The sequence below is a fragment of the Cricetulus griseus genome, chromosome 2, assembly GCF_003668045.3.
Source record: "Cricetulus griseus strain 17A/GY chromosome 2, alternate assembly CriGri-PICRH-1.0, whole genome shotgun sequence".
In the NCBI taxonomy this organism is placed as follows: domain Eukaryota; kingdom Metazoa; phylum Chordata; class Mammalia; order Rodentia; family Cricetidae; genus Cricetulus; species Cricetulus griseus.
Window position 1 is genome coordinate 126,347,553 of NC_048595.1, and position 11,743 is coordinate 126,359,295.

The following is an 11,743-nucleotide window of genomic DNA, read 5'->3' on the forward strand; positions in this document are numbered from 1 at the left end:
CAGTGTAGGGAGAAGATGGGGTAGTTTGCTTCCCTCCTAAGGTAGGGAGGGGTGGCAGAATTGAATGTGGACCAGTTCGAGTGCTTGGTGAAGAGATTGGAAGTGGAAGATAGGGTTGTTTACAAGGTTAAGCTGAATTGAGACAAAAATCACCCAAATACAGAGCCTACATGACAACTCAGAAAGTCACTCAGCCTTGGAGGGGCATCCAGTATTTCAAGACATCCATTCAGCATTCTGTGATTTGTTCCTAAATGTCTGGAAAGACCGAAGAATCTCCATGGTTCAATGTGATTACTTTGAACCTGTTTTGCTGTTCTGGAAACAGTGTTTTCTGTTGTAAAAATGCTTAGGTCTAATAATGAGAACACCATGTAGTATTACCTTGACAAGAACTTTTCTTTTTATACTACAATGGCATTATCATTTGAGACAAGCAGGAGAGGGACTAGAAATATAGACATTTACTCTGGTATCCTGTTAGGAAAAAGCCTGTGTGAACTAACGGGAATGTTAGCCCAGGGCAAGGAGGGAGGTGGTTGGAGGCTGACCATGCCTGTCAAGTATGTTTGGAGTCTATGAACATTCTTGTCCAGGTGAATTAAATCTTCATTAAATCTCTGGCTGAGATTTTTGTAAATGAGAGTGAGGATCACTACAAGTGGCCTTAACTGAAAACCACAAGCCCTCATCTAGTCTCACCTCTGTCCACTTCTACCCTTCTATGGTTTCCTTTCTCTTCCCTAATAGGCCTTCCGTTTTGTTTTTTTTTTTAACCTACTTACATGTCTTTCTAAAGACTCACGTTTACACATTTACAAGTGTGTGTGTGTGTGTGTGTGTGTGTGTGTGTGTGTGTGTGTGTGTGTTTATGTGTAGGCCACACATAAACCACAGCATACAAATGGAGGTCAGAAGATAATGTTTCAGAGTTGGTTCTCTCCTTTCATGTTCTTGGGTTCTGGGGCTTGAGCTGAGGTCATTGGACTTCTCCAAAAGTACTTTTACCCATTGACCCGTCTCACCATCCACAGGGATCATGCTTTGAGATGATATATTCATATTCTACTTCCATTTATAGCAGAAGTTCTCTAATAATTTGATCCTGTGTAGAAAGAGTTGGTCACAATTTTGCTTTGCCAGTGTTTCTTTTCACTGAACATTGCCACTAGGATTCCCAATCATGTACAGTTGTTCTAAGGGAATATACCTTAAGAGTTCAGAACCTTATCTGCAGTGATCTCTGAAGGAAATCACTAGGGCTCAATTCATGGATTTATCTTTTATCATTTATATTACTGTGATGGTTTTAAAGAATATGGTCCCCATAGGCCCATAGGGAAATGTGGCCTTTTTTGAAGGAAGTGGTCACTGGCAGGGTGGGGTGGGTTTTGAGGTCTCAAGCCACATCCAGTGTGACATTCACTTCTGCTGCCTTAGGATAAGGATATAAAATTCTTAGCTCCTTCTCCGGCACATGTCTGCCTGCATACCACAATGCTTCCTGCCATGACGATAGGCTCTGAACTGCAAGCCAGCTCCAATTATATGTTTTCCCTTATAAGAGTTGCTGTGGTCACAGTGTCTCTTCATAGCAATAAAACCTACTTTATGGTCTCTTTACAGTAATAAAACTCAAAGACAATTGCCTTGGGGGGGCTGTGTAATTCCCTATGTCCAATTCCAGTTACATATAAAATAAGAAAACAATACTATTTACATTTGAACAAAGTCCTGAGACTAAAATGCACATGACATGGAACATAAAACCTCAGTAAATGTTAGTAGTCTTTTGAGATCAGAATCCTTGGCCCACAATACCTGGGCCAAAGCCAAGACTAAACAATCTGATACTTGGTCCAAGAATCACGCCTCTCATAACAGCCTCTGCTTCTGTTTGGATCAACTTGACATTTCGAAGAAGATATCAGCAGTTTTAATATTGCTTTACATTGTCATTGTTTCTCTCAAACCTAAGAGGCACATTCTATTACTATTCCCATTTTAGAATAGCAAACCAAAGAAGCCCAGAAACATTTTTTTTTTATTCAATTGTTAGAGTACCTCTTGTTTCTTACTGCACATCATTTGGGACATTATTTTACGATGACCGGAATTAAGCTCGTTTTCTTCTAAGATTTAAAAGTCTTTGTTTTCTTAGAGGGCTTCGAAACCACTCATAAATACATCTTGTGGTTATTTTCAAGTGATTAAGGAAAACCTAATACAGAGCAGGTATCACAGAACATGCTTGTGATCACACTTTTCATTTCTCAATTCTCAGAAGTGGTTTATCCTTTTTGTTTTAAAAAAATTCCAGATGAAAGCAAGTTTATAAAGGTACTTACCAACATTATTGAGGCCTAGTAGATCAGCTAAACAAAATTTATTAAGCCCTTGGCTATTGACATTGTATTTGTGCACAATCTACAGCAGTAAAATGAACATTGCTGTGGCTTTCCTGAATGTTGAGGAGCCTTTCAGAAGAGCTTACACCTGTCGAAAGTGAAACCAAAACAGGAACCACAGTGCTATACATTGTTATTAAGTCTCCATACCTTAGAAGAATAAGTTTCTGTTTCCTAAGACTGATGTATCCTGGAAACTATGTTTTTCAGTCTAAACTGAACTTGTGACCTCATGTTGTATGACCACCCTCCTTGCCTTGCTAAACTCCTGAATCTGTAATATATGGTTGCCCTTTTGCCTAAGGAAAACAAGTATTCCCAGACACCTTGATGACTTCCCTTCTGTAAGGATTCAGGCATTATGTTGGCCTGGCCCTGTCACCTGGCAGGATGCACTCAGGCAGTACCCTGGTCAGTCCATGGCTACATAGTCTAATCACAGGTGCAAAGGACCCCTTTAAAAGAAATTCCCAGCTGGCAGTGGTGGTGCATACCTTTAAACCAGCACTTGGGGAGGCAGAGGCAGGAGGATCCCTGTGAGTTAGAAGCCAACCTGGTCTACAGAGTGAGTTCCAGGAGAGGCTCCAAAATTACAGAGAAACCCTGTCTTGAAAAACAAACAAACTAACTAACAAACAAATACATCGTTCTTTTCTGCCATTCCCCTGGGGCAGATAGGACTTTTCCTGTCTCCCTCTTCTCTTCCGTCAGAATTCTGTCTCTTTACCTCTTTTCTTACCTCCCCCCAATAAAACTTTCAATATGAGCCAGGTCTACAGGTCTCTCCCCGCCTCCCTCCCGGCTGTCCATCACCCACTCCAGAACCGGGGACCTGCCACCTGCAGTCCCAACCCATTCTTTATTTCTAACACCTTCCACATGACATATTCTTACACTTATCTACCCACAGGCAGCCTTGAGCCCCAGTCCCCACTCTTCTGTCCAGGTGCTAACAGTCAATTATCCTGACAGCTGTTTTCTATCTACCCAAACCCTTCCCCATAAAAGGGATCCATCTCAAAAGACAGTGAGGAGCTACTCTGAAAGCTCTAGGAGAGGTAGCCGGCTGGACAGTTCTAAATCCAGCTTGCCCCCCCCCCACTCCCAGGTCTAACAGACACTGCAGAAAATGAAGGACAAAGAAATCCCCAGCTTCCTCCTTCCATCTTTCTCCCCAACCTGAAAGGAAAATAAAAAAGAAGAAAAGAAGAAGAAGAAAGAAGAAGAAGAAAGAAGAAGAAAAAAGAAGAAAAAGAAAGAAGAAGAAGAAAGAAGAAGAAAGAAGAAGAAAAAGAAGAAGAAAAAGAAAGAAGAAGAAGAAACCTGTTAGGTTTGTGTGTTTTTGCAGTTGTCTCCTGCAGATGGGAATTTCGCGGGACAGGTCCGGGCTCCCGGATTGGTTAGGAACAGGGTGTGAGCAGAAGTCCACACAAGCAGGACACAGCTTACTACTGCAAACGGCACGGGACGTGTGCGCATGCGCTGCCCCGGCACCTGGTTGTGGGTTATGTCTGGAGAGCGCATGGGCAGACAAACTGTATGTCGGTTTGTCCCGACCGACGGGAGGGCAGTGTGGGCGCCATCTTCTTGGGGGCCGCCTGGGGGCTCCGCTGGCTGTGTGGCGGCTGCTGCAACAGCTCCTGTCTGTGTGGTGTGTGCTCAGTGGCCAGTGCCAAGCACTTCTCCTCGGGGCGCCGGGCGGGAGGGGGTGCGAGCCGAAGGACGGGCAGGCGGGGCCGGGAGCGAGCAGCGGCCGTACCGTTAGAGCCAGCTCGCTCGCTGACCCCGACTCCCTCCTGTCAGCCTCCCTGAGATGGTGTGTGCGCTTCTTAGGATCTTGACAGCGAAGATCTCGGAGCATTGCCTAGGTACTTCTTTTCTTTGCCATGTCCACGCTCGTGGCGGCGCGGGAGAGCCCCGCAAGTCGGTGTCCTCGGGCTGGAGGGGCACAGAGCGGTTCAGTGAGGTTGGGAAGCCAGTCCCCTTGGGAGAGCTGGGGTGGAGCTTTTGCTCTTGAGACAGGGGAACGCAAAGGCACGTTGGTTGGGCGGTCCTGGTTAATTTGAAAGACAATTTGGGCTCAAACTCTTGCGACAATGTTGGATCCGACATAGCAAGTTGGCCTGGCGGTAAAAGAAGGAAAGTGATGCTCGGGAGTGTGGACAAAGGCGTCCGGCTGTGAAATCGATGTCTTCCGCGTATTCCCCATTGATGATGATGGATGACATGAGAAGTCTGTGCCCTGTGGATTCGACTTCACTTAACAGTTCCTGACCCGGGACTGTGGCTCTATATGGTCATGCCTTTTTTTTTTTTTTTTTTTTTTTTTTTAATTTTAGACATCTGCATTATAAAAGGCAGATTTTATCAGAGACTATTTGTGGACTGGGGTAAATTTTCTGCTGGAAAAAATCAAGTTTAGAATTTTAATGTTCTTCATAACTGGGCAGTTAGACATAGTTGGGGACATATAGTAAAACTGTCTCCAATACCATGTCTGGAAAATGCCTTTATTTGGTAATTAAAATCAAGTGGATCTGAAATTATAGCTCTTAAGTTCAGTCTACCGTTTTTCTCTGAATCTTGATTAAAAGATGCACATGTAAGATCATTTAATTAAGATGGTGATTTCAATGGAAGGATGGCATGTAAAATTAACAAAGTTGTTTAAAATGTGTTATCATTAAATGAATTTTTAGGAATTGGCTTCCTTTTCTTAGCAGTTCATTGTGACCTGACATTAACACCGTCACTATTCACTTTAGCATTCACAACTAAACCAGGGTTAGTATGTGTTTTGATTTGTGTGCAGTGGCATTCAAAACTAGAACAGGATAATTTGTGTTTTGACTTTGGTGCAATCTAAAGTGTCAGCAAATTAAGGTAATAGTGTATTGTAAGAAATCCTTGGAGTCTCTTAGATATGTTCTAGATATTATTGCCTATGAATAAATGATAACATTGTTCTACTATGGCAAGGGCAAAGAAGTTTAAGCATTAACTTTTATTTGGCTAATTAGAACAAACTTTAGGTCTCTTGGACTGGAATTCAATAGCTTTGTGCCTGTGAAACTGCTTAATGGAGATAGCTTATTTAAGACACTTAGATATGTGGTTTTTAAGCTAGGATGTGTTCGAGACGCATTTTGAACTTGGTGTCTACTTATTTCCATGGAATATCTCCAAATTCATGGACTTGTAGCTGAATTTATGTCTTCAAGGTCCATCCCTTTTGAATTTTAAAAGTTTAAGGTCAGACAAAGTGATACTTACCATTTGCTCCCCAAAATATTTAGAGTTAAAAACTTGCCTAGTAAGTTTATATAGGAGTCTTGGAATTTGAATGTTGACAGGTGTTTCAAGGAGCCATTTATAGTTTTTGTTGAATTGCTGGGTGTGGATATTAACTTGTTGAAATTAGGCTTACATTTTTTTTGTACTGCAAAGATTTTAATAGTAAACCTCAATTTTAAAATGTAGTGTATGCCACTGATTTTATTAACCTTTCAAACTTGATATTTATGCACAGTGGTACTTAGGTTTAAAGGAACTTTATTTGCACATTAGGTATAATGATTAATTTGGCACATTTTAAAAGTTATTTTGTAAATATTGTTTGTGAAAGTGCTACATACAAGTTTCCTTAGTACTAAGTTGAGTTTTTTCCCAGTAATATTGGCAATCCCAATATTCCTAATTATTCCTTATATTGTTTACTTCTCTATATTATTATTGTTTCTGTGATATAAGTATGTAGGGTAGTTTTTTGAAGTGGCTGTTCACATAATAAAATTCCAAAGTTGATACTTTTTTTTTTGTTTTGTGTGTGTTTGAAATGAATTTTAATATTCTACTGTTGTAAGCATGTTGAATAAGAATGACATTGATCTTATTTCAGTTTTAGGGATGCTATAGTATTTCCTTAATTACATCATAGTTAACACTTGTTTCTGTATTTGTAATACGAGGAATTTGTATCCAAATGGTAGCCATTGACTTGGATTTATTGCATAATAATTGATAGTTTTATAGTTTTGATATTTTTATTTACTATACCATTTTGAATTGTTGCTTTGTTTGGCTTAGTATTATGTTTTGAAAGGGTGGAGAATGGCAAGGGAGTTGGACGTAAGTCTGAACTACATGTTTGGGTCATCATTAGGTGAAGTGATATAAGGTCTTTAAAAATAGTTGATTTTCAAATTGATGTTTTACTTATAAAAGAGATTTTTTTAAAAGTACATGTACAACTGTATATCAGCAAGTGATTAGCCTGGACTTTACTTAATGATAGAATTTAGTGAGCTTTGGTATATTTTATACATTCAAGTAAGCACCCATAATTGTGATGCATTCCATTTTTTTACTCTGATAGGTAATTCTGAAATGGATTTCAGGCATTGAGATCAATTACAGAGTTCAGAGATTAATTATATTTCATTTTCTTTCCACAGTTAAGTTGCTTTTACAGAATTATCAGGTCTCCAAGAAATAAAAGGAAAAGGTAAGGCACCAGAGTTGAAGGCTTTGCACAGAAATGTGACAAGATCAGATAGATTAGTGCATCTTTGTACTCATTGCTTCTGTTTTTTACGTGGCAGCTGAATATCCTGAGCAGAAATTGTATACTGGCTTTCTGAATATGTAAACTTTATTGTGGTTAGTAACAGACAGGTCAGTAGGAGACACATTTCTAAACAGTCTGAAAGTAGTTTGGTCTTGTTGTGAAACAGCATTTGGCAGACTTACAAAGGAAGAGTTGATATTTTTTGATGTTCCTATTGAATAGGATAGGTGATGTGAAATGTTACTTTAAGGCAGTTGGTTTATTTGTATGCTTAGATAGGAGAAAGTATTTTTGTTTTCTTTAAGAATTAAATAAGATCAGTTTTTTTGTGAACTAGTATCTTGTTTCCACTTATTAGTGTTGAAGGAAGCAGGAGCCAGGTAATTGTTAAGCTAGTTTGTGCTAAGGTACTGCAAAAATAAGACTTGCTATTATGTGTACCTTTTTGTCTGCAGGTCATTATTGCTGTGGTTTGAGCTCAGCATGGCTGTAGTCATCCGTTTACTGGGGCTTCCTTTTATTGCGGGGCCTGTGGATATCCGTCACTTCTTCAAGGGATTGACTATTCCTGATGGAGGAGTGCATATAATTGGAGGGAAAGTTGGGGAGGCTTTTATTATTTTTGCAACAGATGAAGATGCGAGACGTGCCATAAGTCGTTCAGGAGGGTTTATCAAGGATTCATCTGTAGAGCTTTTTCTTAGTAGCAAGGCAGAAATGCAGAAGACCATAGAAATGAAAAGAACTGCTCGTGGAGGAAGAGGGCGACTGGGATCAGGGGCATCAGGGGCTAGCAGCCTGTACCATTTTATTGATGCTATGAAGGAAGAGGAGAGTTATTCTGGATATGGCTCTTCAATTAATCAAGATGCTGGGTTTCATACTAATGGTACAGGACTTGATATAAGGCCAAGAAAGACCAGGCCATTGAAGGCTGAGAACCCTTACTTGTTTCTACGAGGTTTGCCTTACTTAGTAAATGAAGATGATGTACGTGTCTTTTTTTCTGGTTTGTGTGTGGATGGAGTAATTTTCTTAAAACATCATGATGGCCGAAATAATGGTGATGCTGTAGTAAAATTTGCATCATGTATTGATGCTTCAGGAGGTCTTAAATGCCATAGAAGTTTCATGGGTTCAAGATTTATAGAAGTAATGCAGGGCTCAGAACAACAGTGGATTGAATTTGGTGGTAATGCAGCTAAGGGTGGTGATGTTCCTTGTATGAGAGCTGAAGAACATTCTCCGTCAAGAGGCATGAATGATAGATATTTTCGAAAACGGACTCATTCAAAATCTCCTAGAAGAACACGTTCTCGCTCTCCTCTTGGATTTTATCTTCACTTAAAAAATCTGTCCTTAAGCATTGACAAAAGAGATTTAAGAAATTTCTTTAAAGATACTGATTTGACTAATGAACAGATTAAGTTTTTATATAAAGATGAAAGAAGAACACGGTATGCCTTTGTGATGTTCAAGAATCTGAAAGACTATAATACTGCCCTGGGTTTGCATAAGACTGTTTTACAATATCGTCCAGTTTTTATTGATCCAATTTCTAGAAAGCAAATGGTGAAATTCATTGAATGTTATGAAAAGAAGAGACCAGGGTCGGTAGAGAAAGGAAGGCCTGGACGTGTTTCACAAAAGTTCTTTGAAGAAGGCTACTCTGGTCAGAAGCTGTACATATATATAAGAAACTTTCCATTTGATGTTACAAAAGTTGAAGTGCAGAAGTTCTTTGTAGACTTTTCCCTTGTTGAGAATGACATTTATTTGCTTTATGATGACAAGGGAGTTGGTTTGGGAGAAGCACTGGTGAGATTTAAATCAGAAGAACAGGCCATGAAAGCTGAACGTTTAAACCGCAGAAGATTCTTAGGGACAGAGGTGTTGTTAAGACTTATATCTGAGGTACAAATGCAGGAGTTTGGCGTAAATTTTTCCTTTATGTGCAATGAGAAAACACAAGCCTGTTCCCAGTCACACAATAGAGATGACCATTCCCGTCTGTTTGACCTAAAAGACTCACCATTATGTTCACTGGGCCGGTCTGAAAGCGTTGGTTACCAGCCAGAAGACTTAAGGCATCCCCACAGGTATTTCCAACAGTCTGACAAGCGCCCTCTAGAAGACTTCCGACACTCTCCTGAGGACTTCCGACACTCCCCAGAAGACTACAGACACCCCCAGGAGGAACACATCAGGTGCTCAAGGGAGGAAGCCTGGAGACGGCCTCTAGAGGATTGGAGATGGTCACCAGAAGATGACTTCAGGCACTCTCATGAGAAAGATTTTAGGCAGCTGCCAGAGGATGATTTCACATTCTCTTGGGAGGACTTCAGACGGCCACCTCAGGAGCACTTCAGGAGACCATCCCAGGAGCACTTTAGAAGGCCACCCCAAGAACATTTCCGGCTTTCCAGAGAGGAGTATTTCAGGCATATGGTAGATGAAGACTATAGGCACCCTTCTGATGAGGACTTCAGGACCCAAGAAGAAGATCTGAGATGTCCCACTGATGAGGACTTCAGGCAGGTCTCTGGGGAGGACCTCAGGGAAGTATCAGAGGACAGCCTTAGAGTTCCTGATAGTTTTAGATCTCCTGGTGAGGAATTTTGGACCTCACCTGATTTCAGAGATCACCATCCTTTTATGAACTTTGGTCACTTAGAAGGTGGCAAGTTTGATTTTGGAAAGCATAATATAGGATGTGTTCCTGAGGGAAGATTTATGCCTGATCTAAAATTAAATTGTAGTTCAGGTAGAATAACTCCTGTTAAGATCATGAATCTTCCATTTAAAGCTAATGCTAATGAAATTTTAGACTTTTTCCATGGTTATAAAGTCATACCTGACTCAGTTTCAATACAGTATAATGAGCAAGGGTTACCTATAGGAGAAGCCATTATTGCTATGATAAATTATAATGAAGCTATAGCTGCTATTAAAGAACTAAATGGTAGACCAGTTGGTCCCCGCAAAGTTAAGCTCATTTTGCTTTAGAGAGCCTTTCTAAGTCCTTAGTTTTCTTTCACAGTATTGATGCAGAAAAACATAGCTTTCTTAAAAGTTTAAATTATCTAATTAAACATTTTAATTTTAACTTGTGAATAAACAAACTGTGTTATGTAAATATGGATTTCCTTTGCTTACAAATGGACATTCCTTTTCCTCTCTAATTTAAAATTACATATGCTTTTTTTCTTTGATAGGGGAGAGGAAACAAATTTCCTGAATTCCTTAGTTTCATTGATGTTATGGATAAACCCCGGTCTTGTGAAATATGGAGTTATGTTTGGGGAAGGTAAATTTATTTTTGTTTTCACCATCTTTTACTCAGACTGTATAAGGAAATGATGGATGACTGACTGTTCAGGTTTGGCACTTTAATTGCTACCTGCCTGCAGAATTCCCTTTTGTTTGAGATATTGTGTGAAGGTCTCCTATTAATTTTAAATGGTTCAGAAAATGAACATACTGTAAATTTGAATTTTACTTATGTGAAAGGCTTAGGAACTTCCCAACATTTGTGTTCACAACTTTGAAAAGTTTTATAAAATAAAATTGCAACTGAAATACTTATTAACTTGTATTTGTATAACAGGAACAAAGACAGAATTGCAGCTGGGTATTATAAAATTTCTCAACAGTTCTATTAAAACTATATGGTAAGCAGAATCAAATAATGTGTAATAATAATGCACAGGTCTATGATTTCTTCAACATCATTTTATCCTAAGCACCAAGGGCCTGGAGCTTATCATAACTAGACTGCTAAGATTAACCCAAAATATTCAGAAGTTAGTAAAATAATTTGCTTAATGCTAAAGGGGAACTCTCTGGCTGGCAAGAATATGACAAAAGAGTATATAGTTTTTCTAGGAACAATTTACTGGTGACTCATTTGGTTTCCTTTTTTAGCTTCAAAACTTTGTATTTATTCACAGACTCACTACAAAATTTCTGAGTGTGAATTTTGACTTTGATACTCAATGTTTATATTTTGCTTATACTCAATTAGATTTTCCTTACGCATAATAATAGAAGTAGCTGACATGGACCGTAATTTATTAGACAGTAAGTCCTTTAATGTATGACCTCTATTATCTCTATTTCACAAATGAGAAAAGAAGTTTAGAGAGTGTAAGCAAATTGCCTGAAGTAATACTAAGTTATGGAACCAATTTCAACACCTGTAAGCAGACCTTTGATTATACCATGTCCATAAATATTTTTGCTGTGTCACTTTGTTATATGGTATTTTTAACTTTAGTAAGATTATGATAAAAATATTTTCACAAGCAAATATATTTTCTTGTTTTGTTTTTAAGGTTGCATTTAAAGTATGATTAAAAAGTATGATACTTAACCCTTGTTAGCTAAATTAAAGAGAAAAATGACTTAAGAATTTATAGTTTCTCAAAGTTCTTCATTTTATCTAATTTGATTTGTGATTTTTATAGTTTATATTGAAACAAAGTTTTACATACTTCTTCAGACATTTCCCACACTGAGTAGTTGTGAATAATTTTTTTTAATATGGTGTATCATTTAGCTACTGCAGAAGTAGAATACTTTCAGTATCTTGAATTAACATTCAGTGATTTAAAGAAATCAAAGAGAAGTGTGCATAATTTTTGTTTTAAATAGTTAATTAAATAGAATAAATTGATAAATTCTGTTAAAAAAAACCCACATTCTAAGTCTTAAAGCTAATAAGCTTTTACAGATAGAATGAAAAATTTGACTACTAAGCCAAGGACAA

The 11,743-nt window shown here is 38.6% G+C and overlaps 1 protein-coding gene across 3 annotated transcripts; it reads left to right on the forward strand.

The window, feature by feature from the left end:
* Positions 1–3,961: 3,961 nt before the first annotated feature.
* On the forward strand, positions 3,962–11,284 carry Rbm12b (RNA binding motif protein 12B). 3 transcript variants are annotated; one of them, XM_027403531.2, is made up of 3 exons: positions 3,962–4,704; positions 6,863–6,912; positions 7,431–11,284. In XM_027403531.2, the coding sequence occupies exons 1-3, from the start codon at positions 4,702–4,704 to the stop codon at positions 9,979–9,981; spliced, it is 2,604 nt and encodes an 867-aa protein (XP_027259332.1). In that variant the 5' UTR covers positions 3,962–4,701; the 3' UTR covers positions 9,982–11,284. The 3 variants fall into 3 exon arrangements, with proteins under 3 accessions (XP_027259332.1, XP_027259333.1, XP_027259334.1); XM_027403532.2 differs by having other exon boundaries at positions 3,962–4,276; XM_027403533.2 differs by lacking the exon at positions 3,962–4,704 and adding an exon at positions 4,713–5,192.
* Positions 11,285–11,743: the final 459 nt, after the last annotated feature.

Coding starts and splice junctions, on each gene's coding strand:
- Rbm12b (XM_027403531.2), top strand. Junction 6,913..7,430: donor CCAAGAAATAAAAGGAAAAG/GTAAGGCACCAG, acceptor TTTTGTCTGCAG/GTCATTATTGCTGTGGTTTG.